General features: G+C 47.0%; 2 protein-coding genes across 2 annotated transcripts; one reads left to right on the plus strand and one right to left on the minus strand.

Moving 5' to 3' along the window:
* Positions 1-1,670: 1,670 nt before the first annotated feature.
* Positions 1,671-2,972, plus strand: LOC306935062 (ATP-dependent RNA helicase DDX39A-like; the record flags this gene model as incomplete). The annotated part of the gene is made up of 1 exon (XM_079517902.1): positions 1,671-2,972. One exon carries the CDS (start codon positions 1,671-1,673, stop codon positions 2,970-2,972), a length of 1,302 nt encoding a protein of 433 aa, XP_079374028.1.
* A 610-nt stretch (positions 2,973-3,582) lies between these two features.
* LOC306935572 (V-set domain-containing T-cell activation inhibitor 1-like) lies at positions 3,583-17,842 on the minus strand (the record flags this gene model as incomplete). The annotated part of the gene is made up of 5 exons (XM_079518671.1): positions 3,583-3,674; positions 12,034-12,291; positions 13,438-13,803; positions 17,222-17,283; positions 17,811-17,842. 5 exons carry the CDS (start codon positions 17,840-17,842, stop codon positions 3,583-3,585), a joined length of 810 nt encoding a protein of 269 aa, XP_079374797.1.
* Between the last annotated feature and the right edge of the window lie 847 nt (positions 17,843-18,689).

Consider the following 18,689-nt stretch of genomic DNA (forward strand, 5'->3'; position numbering starts at 1 on the left):
AGTTTAATTGCATCCAGTGTCATTAAACAAATGAATACCGTAAGTGCAGATGAGAACCTATTTTAAAACTTGTTTTGAACAGACTGGCAAGGATTTGTTTTTACGTCCAGGACAGGCTTCAGACACGCCTCCTCAGGAGACTATTGGCTCAGATCTGAACCCATTAGATTTGGCGTTAGGAACCCGTCGTGACCGCATGCCCCTCTCTGTTAGGAACCCGTTGCGACCGCATCATGCCCCTCTCTGTTAGGAACCCGTTGTGACCACATTCCCCTCTCTGTTAGGAACCCGTTGTGACCACATGCCCCTCTCTGCTAGGAACCGTTGCGACCGCATCATGCCCCTCTCTGTTAGGAACCCGTTGTGACCACATGCCCCTCTCTGTTAGGAACCCGTTGTGACCACATGCCCCTCTCTGTTAGGAACCCGTTGTGACCACATGCCCCTCTCTGTTAGGAACCCGTTGTGACCACATGCCCCTCTCTGTTAGGAACCTGTTGTGACCACATGCCCCTCTCTGTTAGGAACCCGTTGTGACCGCATCATGCCCCTCTCTGTTAGGAACCCGTTGTGACCACTGCCCGGGCTGTTAGGAACCCGTTGTGACCACATGCCCCTCTCTGTTAGGAACCCGTTGTGACCACATGCCCCTCGCTGTTACGAACCCGTTGTGACCACATGCCCCTCGCTGTTAGGAACCCGTTGTGACCACATGCCCCTCTCTGTTAGGAACCCGTTGTGACCACATGCCCCTCTCTGTTAGGAACCCGTTGTGACCACATGCCCCTCGCTGTTAGGAAACCGTTGTGACCACATGCCCCTCTCTGTTAGGAAACCGTTGTGACCACATGCCCCTCTCTGTTAGGAACCCGTTGTGACCACATGCCCCTCTCTGTTAGGAACCCGTTGTGACCACATGCCCCTCGCTGTTAGGAACCCGTTGTGACCGCATCATGCCCCTCTCTGTTAGGAACCCGTTGTGACCACATGCCCCTCTCTGTTAGGAACCCGTTGTGACCGCATCATGCCCCTCTCTGTTAGGAACCCGTTGTGACCGCATCATGCCCCTCTCTGTTAGGAACCCGTTGTGACCACTGCCCGGGCTGTTAGGAACCCGTTGTGACCACATGCCCCTCTCTGTTAGGAACCCGTTGTGACCACATGCCCCTCTCTGTTAGGAACCCGTTGTGACCGCATCATGCCCCTCTCTGTTAGGAACCCGTTGTGACCACTGCCCGGGCTGTTAGGAACCCGTTGTGACCACATGCCCCTCTCTGTTAGGAACCCGTTGTGACCACATGCCCCTCTCTGTTAGGAACCCACAACCTTCCGCATGAAAGGCGTGTGCTCTGACTACTACACTAGGGCGGCCCTATTTTCCACAGACGGGCAAGAAAAGGAACATTGTGTGAAACCTGCAGGCGCGCAGATGGACAACCTGTAATGGCACCTGTGCAAATCGAGGTTGCAAGTCACACATGGCGGCGCTACGTGCCAAATATAGATACTGTATGTTCAGCCAATATAAGGTGGGGTTTTGGCCGGAAGCGCCTTTATAAGTCGACTTCGCCCGCGAGATCGTCAGAGTGTCTCACATAGATAGAAACGGCGCAGACGGACAATCCATATCGGAGAGACGACGACGACATATAGCGGCGCACAAAATCAAGATGGTTGACAACGACGTGGAAAACGTCGAGCTTTTGGACTTCGAGGAGGACGAGGACCCCCAGGTGTCGGGGGCCGCCGCGGGGCACTCGGCACCGGCCGGCGGCAAGGAGAAGGTGAAGGGCTCCTACGCCTCCATGCACAGCTCCACCTTCAAGGACTTCCTGCTCAAGGCCGAGCTGCTCAAGGCCATCAACGACTGCGGCTTCGAGCACCCGTCCGAGGTGCAGCACGACTGCATCCCGCAAGCCATCCTGGGCGTGGACATCCTGTGCCAGGCCAAGTCGGGCATGGGCAAGACGGCCGTGTTCGTGCTGGCCACGCTGCAGCAGATCGCGCCGGCCGCCACCGACGGCGTGTCGGTGCTGGTCATGTGTCACACGCGCGAGCTGGCCTTCCAGATCAACAAGGAGTACGAGCGCTTCTCCAAGTACATGTCCGGCGTGCGCACGGCCGTGTTCTTCGGCGGCATGCCGCTCAAGAAGGACGAGGAGACGCTGCGGCGGAACTGCCCGCACATCGTGGTGGGCACGCCGGGCCGCATCCTGGTGCTCATCCGCAACAAGACGCTCAACCTGAAGGCCATCAAGCACTTTGTGCTGGACGAGTGTGACAAGATGCTGGAGCAGCTGGACATGCGGCGCGACGTGCAGGACATCTTCAAGCTGACGCCGCACGAGAAGCAGTGCATGATGTTCAGCGCCACGCTCAGCAAGGAGATCCGGCCCGTGTGCCGCAAGTTCATGCAGGAGCCGCTGGAGGTGTTCGTCAATGACGAGACCAAGCTGACGCTGCACGGGCTGCAGCAGTACTACTGCAAGGTGCTCGACAAGGAGAAGAACAAGAAGCTGTGCGAGCTGCTCGACGCGCTCGAGTTCAACCAGGTGGTGATCTTCGTCAAGTCCATCCAGCGCTGCGTGGCGCTCGCCAAGCTCATGGTGGACCAGAACTTCCCGGCCATCTCCATCCACAAGGGCATGCCGCAGGAGGAGCGCCTGAAGCGCTACCAGCAGTTCAAGGACTTCCAGAGCCGCATCCTGGTGGCCACCAACCTGTTTGGCCGCGGCATGGACATCGAGCGCGTCAACATCGTCTTCAACTACGACATGCCCGAGGACTCGGACAACTACCTGCACCGGGTGGCGCGCGCCGGCCGCTTCGGCACCAAGGGCCTCGCCATCACCTTCGTGTCGGACGACGGCGACACCAAGGTCCTGAACGACGTGCAGGACCGCTTCGAGGTCAACGTGCCCGAGCTCCCGGAAGAGATCGACATCTCCACCTACCTCCAGAAGTCCCGGTGAGTGGGTCGGACATCTCCACCTGCCTCCAAAAGTCCCGGTGAGTGGGTCGGACATCACCTACCTCCAGAAGTCCCGGTGAGTGGGTCGGACATCTACACCTGCCTGCAGAAGTTCAGGTGAGTGGTCGGTCCTTTAGCTTTTTATTTTTTTGGTTCTAAGCCCCTTTTTGGGGGAGGGGGAGGGGCTAAGGGGTGTGGTGGAACGTTGTCAAGTTTTAAAACTGTAATATTAGACGGCAAAAAAAGTCATCTAGGACATGACATTATCTCGGAGAGGTTTAAAACTACCAAAAGAAATATCCTGAAAATGTTGATGGAACAAAGGTGGCGTCGGTGTAAATAATAAAGTATATGGCATGGGGACACCATGCCTTAATTACGAGTCAGATATTTCCATGATTATGATCATCACTCGGCCCGTGATCGCTCGCGTATATTATCAAAAAGGGTGCACTCGAGTCAGTGGTAAATAAATGTGTGTAGGCTGAGCGGGTTGATGTGGATTCACGCCCCGGCGGGCAAGGCGGGCGTTGCTTGGGGCGGGAGCTGGTCACATCTCTGCTTAGCCAATAAGAGACCCGAATACATTGACCCAGGTCAGAACACTGGTACTAGCCGCTCCAATCACAACGCAGAACACTGGTACTAGCCGCTCCAATCACAACGCAGAACACTGGTACTAGCCGCTCCAATGGCAACGCATCTGCACAAAAAGGTCCACAAGACACATTATGCAAACACAAGCTCTTGGAAAAGAGGATGAAACTGTTGTTTTCTTTTTTTATTGTCATTTGCACAAATACCAATGTACAACACGATGGCGTTGTTAGGACCCCGAAACACTGGGGGCTCGGCCCAGCCCATGAATCTTTTAGATTTTCACCAGACAGCACCGTTTTCAGGTTACCTCCCAGGTACCGCAGGAAAAAGGCCTGCATGGCGAGCGACCACACACGGTGCATGTGTTTGGTCCGACGTACTAACAGACAGGCATTAGCCTGACACAGCAGGGAAGCTAAGAGTTTCAACCGCCAACACATGCCGGGTGCCACGCGTGAGTTTTAACCGGCCACGCATGTGTCTTATCCGGCAACACATGTCGGGAAACATGTCGACCATCGGGACATGTGTGTCGGGACTGTCCCACGTTGGATCGACCAACGTTTGTGCCCCATCTACACAGGAATGCTACGGATGGCACGCGATGTTACAATCAGAGACAGGGCCGCACTAGCCGTGTAACATTGGCGATGTTACAATCGGAGACAGGACCGCACTGTAGCATTGTAGCATCCCTCTCTCTCTCAGATTGAGAGAGAGAGGTAACCGGGTATTTCCAGTTATAAAGTCGTTATTTTCGGGTCAAAAACGGGTCTGCACAGCAGAAATAGCCTAGTGCAAATCTTACCTTTTTGATGAGCCTGCTCACTGGTCATTTTAACCTTTTTCAATATTGGCATTTTGCCTATGGTAAATACCATAATAACATCAACACATCAATTAACTTGAACAACCAATGTCAATTTGAAGCTATGATTCCCTGCTGAGAGAGAGAGAGAGAGAGAGAGAGAGAGAGAGAGACGCGTCTCTCTATCGCATGTTAAAGAGAGAGGGAGAGACGCGTCTCTCTATCGCACGTTAAAGAGGGAGAGAGAGAGAGAGAGAGAGAAGGGGGGGGGGGGTCGCGTTAGCATCAAGCTAAGCGTACGTTCGTTCCACATAAATGACAGATCCACATCGCTCATGGGGCTGCCCATGCGCCCTGGTAGATCTGTCATTAACTTTTATGTGCTTACTGGCGTTCTCTCCCGAAGTTAACATTGTTGTGGTGTTGTGCGCGAGCCGAGAAGCGCGACCACCGGGCGGCCGGCATCTAAACACTGCCGTGACAGGCACAGCCAGCCAGAGCAGCGGAGGTGCTTGAAAAAAATAATAAAAAGTAATCACACAGCAGGTAAGGAGGGGGCTGGGGCAGCCCTCACTTCCCCCTCCGAGTCAGCGGCCGCATGGTCCAAGTGCCTGCCCTATTTGAGGCTTTTTTATTCCTTTTCTCTTCCCCGTGGCCGGCGGCCCAACAAACGGTTCGTGACCGGGCCGTGAGCGGCTCCGCGGCCCGTGAGCGGCTCCGCGGCCCACGGGGGACTAGTCCCCCGGTGTCTCCTACGGCCCTGGTTGACCCTGCAGAGAGAGAGAGAGAGAGAGAGAGAGCTCCAGACCCATGATGTCGGATATATGTCGCTATAGGAGAGTAGAGGGTGATCCTGCGTTGCTATCCGCTAGTTATTTCGGCGGATAACGAATACAACCGATGCAATCCAAAAGGTTTATGGTTGGTATGTAGGCTATAGCTTTCACAAAACATGCAATTAAAATACACTAAACGAGTTCTGATACCATTTATTTTTTTCTACTTCTTTTTTCTGGTCAGAAGCAGAATCCCAGGGATCGTTTACCGTGACGGCTCCAATGTGGACCTTTGACATCCCGTGACGATGCCCAAATATGGAGACATGTAGGTAGGTGGGGGGGGTTCTGTGCTCCTTTTTCCGTGCTTAATTTGCATCATTGAATTTGTCGCGATTATAGTGAGGCGTTATGCTAACTAGCTAACTATATAGCTCTTATAGAGAGCCGTGCTGACGTGACGTGCACTTGGCTTTGGCAATTGATTGATCTCCGGTGTATGGATGATGTCTTATTGATCACAAGTCATATTGACGACACAGTAGCCATTTAGATATGTGGGCGTGGTCCTGATCCAAGCCCTATACTGACTTTCTTCACCATTACATTACATGATTTAAGATAATATAAATATGTATAAACACCAAGTAATGTGTGGCGGTATTCAACTGTCTTACTGACAGTGTGGTGAGACGGCTCAGACAGACAGACAGACAGACAGACAGACAGACAGACAGACAGACAGCAGTCTGTAAGATTATCTCTACTCTCTCCTGCTCATGAAAAAAAATCACACTTGTGTGAAGTGAGGGGCGCTCTTATATCATCATTACATCACATCACATTCCGGCCAATCACTTTTTGGCGTCCTCACTTTTCTGTACTCAATTTTTATCCAATTTTAATCCCCCAGCCAATAAAATCATTGCTATGGGGTACACACGCACGCACGCACACACACACAGGCTTATAGGAGGGGCTAGCGCCCCTAAAAATAAATGCGATCGGCATTTACCAAACAAATGTTTTTTATGTGATGATTAGGTACAGGTGCTATTTATTAATCTTTAAAAAAAAGTGTTTTACTTGTATCTATACCCACAGCAAAACACAACAACTCATTTCCCCTTTTATTTTTTTATATATGGTACCATACCATTATGGTTAGTTATTCTATTTATTCTACTAACCATTTATTTTACATTGCATTTTTGCATATGATATTTGAACTGGGGACCGCCCCAAAATAATCATATTTGAACTGAGGACTGCCCAAAATAATCATATTTGAACTGAGGACTGCCCAAAATAATCATATTTGAACTGGGGACTGGCCAAAATAATCTATTTGAACTGGGGACCGCCCAAAATAATCATATTTGAACTGGTGACTGCCCAAAATAATCATATTGGAACTGGTGACTGCCCAAAATAATCATATTTCAACTGGTGACTGCCCAAAATAATCATATTTGAACTGGTGACTGCCCAAAATAATCATATTTGAACTGGGGACCGCCCAAAATAATCATATTTGAACTGGGGACCGCACCAAATAATCATATTTGAACTGGGGACCGCCCAAAATAATCATATTTGAACTGGGGACCTCCCAAAATAATCATATTTGAACTGGTGACTGCCCAAAATAATCATATTGGAACTGGTGACTGCCCAAAATAATCATATTTGAACTGGTGACTGCCCAAAATAATCATATTTCAACTGGTGACTGCCCAAAATAATCATATTTGAACTGGTGACTGCCCAAAATAATCATATTTGAACTGGGGACCGCCCAAAATAATCATATTTGAACTGGGGACCGCACCAAATAATCATATTTGAACTGGGGACCGCCCAAAATAATCATATTTGAACTGGGGACCTCCCAAAATAATCATATTTGAACTGCAGGGGACTGCCCAAAATAATCATATTTGAACTGTGGACCCCCCATGAAATAATCATATTTGAACTGGGAACCCCCCCAAAAAATCATATTTGAACTGCAGGGGACCGCCCAAAAAAATCATATTTGAACTGTGGAATCCCCATGAAATAATCATATTTGAACAGGGGACTGCCCAAAAAAATCATATTTGAACTGAGGAATCCCCATGAAATAATCATATTTGAACTGGGCACCCCCCAAAAATAATCATATTTGAACTGGGGACCCCCCAAAAAAAATCATATTTGAACTGGGGAATCCCCATGAAATAATCATATTTGAACTGGGGACCCCCCAAAAATAATCATATTTGAACTGGGGAATCCCCATGAAATAATCATATTTGAACTGGGCACCCCCCAAAAATAATCATATTTGAACTGGGGACCCCCCAAAAAAAATCATATTTGAACTGGGGAATCCCCATGAAATAATCATATTTGAACTGGGGACCCCCCAAAAATAATCATATTTGAACTGGGGACCCCCCAAAAATAGTCATTATATAAACTGGGGACCCAGTTGTACAGCTCAACTCGTACAACTTGGAATTGTACAAGTTGAGCCATTACATTTAGTTTGACTTTCTTTTGCCTCTTATGTGATTACGTGGCCAATATTTGACCAGTTTTTATAGTTTTTGTTGATTACTGAGTATGGAGTAATGGTCTTTTTGAGTGGTGTAAACCACTCCTACAACTGGCTTTGTTAGTCTGTGCAGAAAAAATGAGCATGGTTGCTATGTTCACCCTGTTCACCCGGGTGTGATTTAATTACGTCAGACATGATTTCATTACGTCAGACAGGCTATATAAGACCTTACACCACTCAGTTCACACGGGTGTGATTTTTTATTTTTGGAGGGGCGCTAGTCCCTACTATGTACAGCGTTGAGGGTGCGTGTAAACACAAACTTTGTCCTAACACAAACATTGAATGTCATTGATAATGCATGGCCAGTTTTGAGCGTTTGTGTAAACACAAACATTGAAGACGAAGGTGGGTACGCAAATTGTGATGGCTGGAATGAGGTGATGTATAATGATAGGAGCGCTTCTCACTTCACACGGGTGTGATTTTTTAAAGTAATTTTATTATTTTTTTCATAAATAATCCTCATTTGTTTTTAAGAACGAGATGTGAATGCTTTTTATTTGGTTTTATTTTACGTTATTAAGATTCTGGCAACAGATATAGGTTATATGTTGTATGTTGTTGTTGTCTCCACCAGGCCGAAGGCATGGTGAGAGAGTATGTTTTGCACTCCGTCCGTGTGTGTGTCCGTCCGTGTGTGTGTGTGTGTGTGTCCGTCCGTGTGTCCTTCCGTCCGTCCGTTACCAGCTAATCTCCGGCACCGTTAACCCGGTCGATGCCAAACTTTGCACACACACTCCCTAGATGCCAACGATGAACCTCTGCCCCGCATTTTCCAGAACGGCCTGTTATAGCGCCACCATGAGGCAGCTTTTCACATTTGTTACCTAAAACTGCACCGATCTGCGTGAAACGTTGCATGCACACTCCCTAGAGGCCAAGGACAAACCTTTGACCTGCATTTTCCGCATCTGCCTTTTATAGCGCCACCAGGAGGCCGACTTTTGTAAAACACATTTTTGGATATTACTCCTCCAGATTCACAAATCGTTACACAGTATCTCTATGGTCATGTGCTCAAGTCGGATCTGTCCGATATTTCATATTCCACCCTAATTGGCTATAATTGCCTTTCACAGTTTGCAGGATTGCCCCGTTTTGAACAAAAGCCTCAAATCATGAACACAGCATGCAATTTACGTGAAATCTTTCACACATTTTCTTACTAGGCTGAGGAATATATCCCACCCTTTTCACATTGGCCTGTTATAGCGCCACCAACAGGTTGATTTTTGCAAAACAGGTTGATTGGAACAAAATGCCTCAAATCATCCAATTGCCATACAAGGCAAACATGTTTATATTTCTACTAAACATTTTGCCTAACATCTCACACAGTCCTATCCTCCTGGTGGAGACCTGTGCCCAGAAGGGCACTTTTTCTAGTTTTGTACTGTGTTGTATGCTGCTGGTCCGTGTGTCCAAGACAAATGAGTTGTCTCCCCTGGGAGACAAAATAAAGTAACCTTGCACCCTGTATGCTTCCATTGACACGGTGTGTACACAAACAACCTTTCCGTTTGTGTCGTCTTTGTGTTATGCCACAGGCGTGTAGGCCCGTTATGTGTTGCACACAATAAAGGAACAAACGTTTTCCACAAGGGTCACAACACAATTATTTATTTTCTCTCACGACCAAAATTGTCCGTCATTGTCGGGGACAGGCTTTAGTTTAGACATACTATTGGTCCGACTGTCATTAGACCGACAACCTACCCAATTTCGGGTAACTGCATTTCAGGCGATCGGAACGAGACCCGCGGCAATTTGGAATGGATCCGACCGTGCCCGAGGGACAAGTCAAATATTTTGGGCCCGAACCGGCTCGGTTCTCGGTTCGGCTCTCGGGTATTCGGTTCCGGGTGGACCTGTGCTGCCCTCCAAAGTTGACACAATCTTCTCTTATGGGGTCTCTAGCTCTAAACAGACGGGGGTCCACGGGCAATATTGATAGTACAGTAGCCTAGAGAGAGAGAGAGAGAGAGAGAGAGAGAGAGAGAGAGAGAGAGAGAGAGAGAGAGAGAGAGAGAGAGAGAGAGAGAGAGTCAGGGAGTGGCATGCAGCAATGGTCCGTCGGGCTCGGGAATTGAACCCGGGACTTGCCGCCAGGCATCAGAGCTTATACCGTGGTATACGTGGTACACGCCTCAACCCGATGCTATTGGCTATTTTCGGATAGCCGGAAAACTAAAAGATGTTATTTAGTGTACTAAGTATTTAATCGTTTCCTCGTTTTTCTGGGGACCGCCATGCAACCCCCCTCAAAGCCCCGTCGGGGGGTCCCCGGACCCACAGGACGGTACACTTTTCTTTTCTTCTGTGCTTGTGTGACTGACTATCTAAGGCAGGGGTGGGCAACTGGCGGCCCAGGGGCCACATGCGGCCCCCACCTTCACTTAATGTGGCCCTCAGGTTAATGTCAGAATACTGATATAATATTGGTTTCAGCTGTTACAATTCCACAACATGCAAACATGACCCGCTTTAATTACTTCAGTCTAAATTCGTAGCTCATTGATCAACACAAGTATAATTCAAGATTTCAATTCGAATAATAGCAAAAATAGCCGATCTACAAGCTTAGCTTAGCTTGTAGATCGGCTATTTTGCTACGACAGTAATATATGGCCCTAGGGAGTGAGTGTGGAAATATAGTGTGGCCCTCTCATCGTCAAAGTTGCCCACCCCTGATCTAAGGGGAAATGCAATGCAAATAGTGTTTGACAATATTCGTGTTCAACCACTACAGTTTTCTTTCACGCGTGTAACTGTGTGTAACAATGTGATCAGATGTTATACATGATGGAAAGAAGCAGACACGTTGACATGACAGTCCTCTGTTTAGACGTTGCCAGGGGCGACGCACATCCATAGGTGATGAAACTCCTTCCGGAAACTCCTCCGTCTGGGAACAAAATAAACATAATATATTAACACACGCCGCCGCTGTTGTATTGTCATACTGTATAAACCCCTTGTTATCCATGTTGGAGATGATCGCACACCAGCCATGTGCTGATGTGTTTTAACAATGTTTGTCTTTCCCCGTCTCTCCTATCAAGCTCATTCATCCTGTTCTTAAAGGACCTATAACATAAAATTCAACTTTTTCAATTTCGTTTGTGTTTTTCGGGCTCCCATATCTGTTTTCTATCCCCACAAATAACCAATTTTGAATAATCAGGCTTTCATATCATATGGGTGCTTTAATAGCAATTGCTCTCAGGAACAGCTCAACTGATTTTGTCCTCATCGTGATGTCATCAATGTCACCCTACTTTGTATAATTCCTCCTCTTCTTCAGTCTTCAGTTCCAAATTTACATTTCCACTTTGTTTACAATGTCCGCCATTTTTGATTTTCCAAGCTGGCATGGAATGGAAACAAGCCTGGTTTTATCTAGCATCAGTATTATAATGACTCAAATATTAAATAATCTGCATACCATCTGCTCGATCCATTTTAAAGCACCCTCATGTCACACTTATGTAGTCAGCTAATTCCGCGCGAAGGACCATGTCAAATATTAGCTGGTTGTGTTTGTTGTATCTGAGCTGACCACCCAAGGTTCTCCGATAAAAGAGAGGTTTCTGTGACACCGAAGTACATTTAACTTATATCTGTTTTATTCTCCATTAATCCATGTAGGGTACGCAGTGAGTGCTGCAGGTTCTGCATGTGGCCTGTGTGAAGGCTGGAAACTGAGTGAGGGCTGTCGAGTGCGTGACTGGTTATATAGGGACACACCTGGACTGTGATTGGGCAATGAGTTGAGTGGTATCATGGCAAAACACCTGTGTCTCATTGGGGATGCAAATAATGGGAAATGTCCACCAGAGGCTGCCATTCAGACAGCATGGCTCATGGATTAAGGAGAAATAAACTGTCGTCCTGTTAAATATACTTTGGTGTCACAGAACCTCTCTCTAATCGGAGAAACTTGGGTGGTCAGCTCAGATACAACAAACACAACCAGCTAATATTTAACATGGTCCTTCGAGCCGGATAAGACTGATATTCCCCCCCTGATAAGCACCTATGTACCAAGTCTCACGTTGCCCGACTGTTGTTGCCTCTCGCAATTTTCCGTCATACAGTCTGGAGCAACGGAAGCTCTGATCATGAGCAAGACGATAAAGCGGAAGTGGAGCCTCCTCTCCCCACTTCCGTTTCGTCTTTACAGTCACGCAGATTTATCCTAATATAATTCAAAATCATCAAAGCATATATAGAGCGCACACACGCACGCACACACACGCAGGTCCTGTACCATGAGTTATAGTTGCCTCTCCAACCACCACCACCACACTGCTCTGGATGCGGCAGATGTAGGTGTGGTTTGGGCTGGCGGGCCGCAGGCTGCTGGCCAGGCTGTAGATCCCGGCAGGGTTCTGGGAGAACGTGGTGTCGCCGCCGCTCAGGACCGTCCCGCCGCGGTCCAGCCACGTCACCGCGGGTTTGGGGAGCCATCTCGGCGCCGTGGCCGTCAACACGTCCGACGAGTACGAGAACGAGGGCGCGGAGAAGGCTGCGGGAAGGGGAGAACAGTGAGGTGAATTTCTGAATGTTTTGGCACCGTGCGCACCCTGTGCCCTCTAGGCCTGTGTGTATAGCCTGACAATCTGAGATCTCCGCTTAACCCATTTTGACATGAGATCAGATTCTGAAAATGTCTTCTACATCCTGACAGTTTTCTGAAAAAGCTAGGTTTTTATGTCAGTCGTTCTTCGATTTTTCAAAAATAGCAGACCTACAAGCTACGACCTACAAGCAGACCTACAAGCGCGCTATGAGCCTGTAGATCTGCTATTTTTCAATAGCTAAAGCATAACATAATGCTTACACCAAAAAGGGTTCGCGCCCAAAATGGGTTAATGTCATCAAATGGTGGTCCAGAGCTCCGGACCGTGGCTCAAATGGTGGTCCGGACCGTGGCTCAAATGGTGGTCCAGAGCTCCGGACCGTGGCTCAAATGGTGGTCCGGCCCGTGGCTCAAATGGTGGTCCAGAGCTCCAGACCGTGGCTCAAATGCCAAATAAATAACGGGCCTTGATATGAAAAGGGTTGAAGACCCCAGATCTACTTTTAAGGTCCACATCATGAACGCTCTGAACGTCTCACCTCCTACTCTAATCTTCCCCTATAGGCCAGAACGTGGCACCGGTGCCAAAGAAATCCGTGCTATAAGCGTACAAAACGTGCGGTCGGGTCCGTGTGGAGGCTGTCTAACATGTGAGTAAAAGCAAAAAAAAATGGAAATATATATATTATTTTTAATTAATGGATTAAATTACATTAAAGAAAGACAGATTTGCATGTTCTAGCAGGGGGGGGGAATAAAACGGAAATCCACGTTCTTGGCATACATTCGGTTAAGGTCCACCTCATCAACGCTCTGATCTTCTCACCTCCTACTCTGAGCTCCACATCACTCTGATCTTCTCACCTCCTACTCTGAGCTCCACATCACTCTGATCTTCTCACCTCCTACTCTGAGCTCCACATCACTCTGATCTTCTCACCTCCTACTCTGAGCTCCACATCACTCTGATCTTCTCACCTCCTACTCTGAGCTCCACATCACTCTGATCTTCTCACCTCCTACTCTGAGCTCCACATCACTCTGATCTTCTCACCTCCTACTCTGAGCTCCACATCACTCTGATCTTCTCACCTCCTACCCTGACCTCCACGTTGAGGCTGCTGCTGCCCCCGCCGGCTCCCGTGGTCTCCACGTGGCAGCTGTAGACGCCGCGGTCGCTGAGCCTTAGCCGTCGGAGCAGCAGCGAGACGTTCCCGCGGACGACGGCGTCGGGGAACACCTGCGTCCGGTCCTGGAAGGCGTCGTCCTGGTCCTTGAGGACGGCGGTGCCGTGGCGGAAGCAGTAGACTGGGCCGCTGAGCCCCGCCTTGCTCCAGGTGACGGACACGTCCCCGGGCGGCCTAGAGGGCAGGTAGCAGCTCAACAGGAGGTCATGGCCCAGGTTGCCCACGGGCCACTTGTTGTCGCTCTGGACCGAAGGAGAGGACCGCCCCTTGCCTGTTGAACACGGATTGTTCTTATGATTTAGATAATACAATTTAGGCATTTACTTTTAAAAACTTTTCAAAGGGTTTTTAAAAACTTAAGACTTTTAAAAACCTTTCTTTTTATACAGGCTTTCCCATAGATAGCCTGTTTATTGTTTATTGTTTATTCCATACTAAAAGGCTTTCTTACCTTTCTTTGTAGTTGTTACGTCCCCACCAAAGAGGTCCAGGTGTTATTTTGTGCAAAAGCTCCTTATTGGCTATTTCCCCTACCATAAGCCCTAAATGAATTGAATGGGAATTGAATGGGGCTATTTTGAGCTTATTTCCATCGCTCAAAATTATATTTTTTTTGTCCTCTCTTCATAATGTAAATAATATCCCAAGCGGCACACTTTACTACTTATTTCGATGGAAATAAGCGAATTAGCACAACACCCCATAGCCCCATTCAATTCCCATTCAATTCAATGCAATTCATTGAGGGCTTATGGAGACAAACAGGTTGGCAAACACTGCCCTAGGGGACACGGGGAGAACATGCAAACTCCACACAGAAAGACCCTTTCGCCAACCCAACTCGGGGTATGGGCACTGATGAAGCGGAGGAGAGAACACGCCCCCAGCGCCCACAGCGTACCCAGCGGGAATCGAACGCAGGTCCTTCTAGCTGTGAGGTGACAGCACTACCGACTGTGGGAATCGAACCCAGGACCTTCTAGCTGTGAGGCGACAGCATTACCGACTGTGGGAATCGAACCCAGGACCTTCTAGCTGTGAGGAGACAGCACTACCGACTGTGGGAAGGGAACACAGGACCTTCTAGCTGTGAGGAGACAGCACTACCGACTGTGGGAATCGAACCCAGGACCTTCTAGCTGTGAGGCGACAGCACTACAGACTGTGAGAATCGAACCCAGGACCTTCTAGCTGTGAGGCGACAGCACTACCTACCGAATATGGGAATCGAACCCAGGACCTTCTAGCTGTGAGGCGACAGCACTACCGACTGTGGGAATCGAACCCAGGACCTTCTAGCTGTGAGACGACAGCACTACCGACTGTGGGAATTGAACCCAGGAACTTCTAGCTGTGAGGCGACCACCGTGCCCTGCTGACTGTCCTGATGTACCACGGGTGACAGCGCTCCATGCAGCAACGCCGTCCACCCCTCCTACATTTGGACCCCCCCCCCCCCCCCCCAAACACTTTTATTGGTTGAGATCTACACGCTACTATTCATTGGTTTTTGGATTGGTTCTAGCTACGTCGCAACCCAATGGCCGATGTTCCATATCAGATATCAGGACAGTGTTTTGCACAATATCACTGTCAGAACGCTCGCTCCTTTGCCTGTGTAGATGAGCTGTTATGCCCGATGGTAACGACACATACTGTAGAGTTTAATAGGTTCAAGACAGTCAGTCAGCAACGACTTCATCGACATGACGTGATTATCTTATCCAAACACACCTGTGTAAACTACTACTCACACTGTCATCCTGTTAGAGATGCATTAAAATATAGAGGACATCACACTATGCACACTGTCGCCATGCTAGCATGCGTACCTTCATATGCGTACTGTATAGCTTATCTATAGGGGCCTGCAACCTGTTTGTCTCCACCAGGCCGAAGGCATGGGGAGAGAGTATGTGTGTGTGTGTGTGTGTGTGTGTGTGTGTGTGTGTGTGTGTGTGTGTGTGTGTGTGTGTGTGTGTGTGTGTGTGTGTGTGTGTGTGTGTGTGTGTGTGTGTCCGTCTGTGTACAGCTAATCTCCGGCACCGTTAACTCGGTCGATGCCACATTTTGCACACACACTCCCTGGATGCCAACGATGAACCTCTGCCCCACATTTTCCAGAACGGCCTGTTATAGCGCCACCAGGAGGACGACTTTTGAAAAACACGTAAATCGTTACACACTATCTCTATAGTCATGTGTTCAAGACGGATCTGTCCGATATTTCATATTCCATCATAATTGGCTAACATTGGCTTTCAAAGTTTGCAGGATTGGCCCGTTTTGAACAAAAAGCCTCAAATCATGAACGCAGCGTGCAATTTACGTGAAATCTTCCTCGCCCTACTACTACTAGTAGGCTGAGGAATACCTATACATAGGTTTAATGTTTGTCTTTAGTTCAATGTTTGTTTTGTAAACGGCATTGACAATGAAGGGAAAATGTACATCATAATGTGCCTCATTATGTCATATTGTCTCTTTATTGTTAATGGCGTTTAATGTTTGTGTTGGCACCGTTTTATTTACATCACCATTACATCACTTAACATGAGTTAGACTTTAATATATTAGCGCCCCTCACTTCACACGGGTGTGATTTTATTTTCTAGATATAGACAGTATAGTATACCATATCAAGACTAGAATAATTCCAACATATTTTGATTCTCCACGAATATAACGTGTTTCCTTCTTTTTAAATATTTTCGTTCACATTGTTACAATGATCATTAGACTGAAAAAAGAGCAAAAACCTCACCTATCCTGATTCCCTCCCCAGTCAGAGTTAAGAGTTATAATGAATGTAAAATGTGCAGGGAGGTCATTTAGATACAAATGTGCTCAAGGGACTTCATTTATTTGAATACATTTAAAGAAAATTGTTTATTTTAAACCAAAAATACTCTCTCACACAGTTATGCCAGTGATCACCCTCTTTGTGCCAATGTTGGCACTGGTGCCTAAGGTTGCCTATACCCCTGCTGTATAGGACATATAAAAACATATAAAAGTCGACTATAAATCTACAGTTGATTTAGTCCACTAAAATGTATTTCGGCTGTGCCTTGATGGTGTCGCAATGACTATGATTTTGGAGTTGGTTGCATGCTGAAAATAGCCGATCCACAACGTGTCACAGAATATATTGTAATGACGGGTGGGGTTCGCGCCATCAAACGACATATGACGACCTTCTTTCTTTTAAGTTATTTCGGAATGAATATGGCTGGATGGCAAGGAATAGCACTGTGCTAGCAAAACCCGCCGGCTCAGAGCACAAGCCCCCCCCCCCCCGGTTCGACCTTAAAGGAAGACAATTCGGTAACAGTCCCAGCCATAACGCAGTTATACAGTTATGGGACGTTATACAATAATATTTAGTCAATCTTGTTTTTTGTATGGCTTAATTTATATTTCATTTTTTTTATGCAGTATTCCTCCGTAAAAAAAAAATCACACCCGTGTGAACTGAGTGGTGCAAGGTCTTATATAGCCTGATCAGCTGTGGTCTGACGTAATGTCAGTGACCATAGTAACCATGCTCATTCTTTTGGGCCCCACGTACTGTACAGGTATACAAAAAACACGTACAGGTATACAAACACGGATACAAACAAAGCTGGTTGTTGGAGTGGTTTGCACCACTCAAAAAAGGTAGTCGAAGTTAAGACATTTTACTGTACCTGCTGCCAGGGTGAGGATGAGGATGATGATGGTTGCAAATAGGATGATGACGATAATCATGCTGCAGACATATAGAGACACATGTTAGTTAACATCAGATAAACCATGCTGTAGATACATAGAAACACATGTTTCGGGGGCGGCGGACTGGCGGTGGCTCAGGGGTAGAGTGGCTGGATGGCAACCGCAAGGTTGCCATGCAGTTCAAACCCGGGCTCCCCCAGAGTTAGTGTCGAAGCGTCCTTGAGCAAGACACTGAACCTCTAATTGCTCCTGCTGTGCTGGTTGGTGCCTTGCATGGTTTCCGCCGCCATCGGTGTATGAATGTGTGTGTGAATGGGTGAATGTAATGCACAATCTATGTAAAGCGCCTTGGATAAAGGTGCTATATACTGTATAAATGCACCATTTACCATGTTAGTTAACATCAGATAACCATGCTGCACATACAGAGACACATATCAGTGTGTGAAATGTAAACAACCCACCACCAAGGTGTACTGTTGATAGATGATAGTTAATCTATTTTGGACGGGAACCCCATATTTTACGTACATACAGACTTACGTACATACATACGTTACGCACCTGGTGAAGATGACGTCTCCCATGGAAGCCATGGTCCTCTACACCTTCTGCAGTCACAGACAGTGCTTTTGTTTGGTTACTTAACCCTAGAACACCAAACATATTTTTTTGTTACACCTTCACTAAACAATAGTATATATTTTACCCAATGTAAAATATTCCATAAAAAATATTTCTCATCAAAATATATTGAAGTATAAGCAATACATGACAAATTGAGCTACTCTTCTTATTTATTATTATATTTCATCATGACTTTTCACAAAAATAAAATAAAAATAGATTTCATGGTGGGGCCCTATCATGGGGAGGGGGGCAAAATCGGTGAAAAACGTGCATATCATTTAAAAAAATATATTCCTAAAAAAAGAGAAATTAAGTTGGTAACTTTCTCCTTTGGTCCACCCATTCCTAAGACATGTGAGAATGGTCCAGTGAAGAAAAAAATACAAGTACATTGTGGGTGTATGGGATTCTTTTCTCTATCACTGTATCACTAGACACAGGTATAAAAAAAACGAGTACAGGGAAACAACCCTACCTTATATGAGGTCACTGAGCATCATGAAGGTACTGAAAGACCCACCCACCTCAGACATCAACAACATTATGAAAATTACAAAAATATAATTGTTTACAAAGGTATCAGCATCAAAATGTAATCAATGCAACACAAAGTCTCATTTCATGTTTTCAAATGTATAAAAACTGATGTAATGCCGAAATGTAACCTCACGTCACCAGGCTTTCCACCTCGGAGGAAATGTATGTAGGGCTATGAAGTGAGTAATGTATGTTTTGTAATAATAATACAAATCTACAAAGTATCTAGTAACTAAAGCTTTCACATTTTTGTAGTGCAGTAAAAAGTACAATATT

Source organism: Electrona antarctica, assembly GCF_951216825.1.
Source record: "Electrona antarctica genome assembly, chromosome: 13".
NCBI lineage: Eukaryota > Metazoa > Chordata > Actinopteri > Myctophiformes > Myctophidae > Electrona > Electrona antarctica.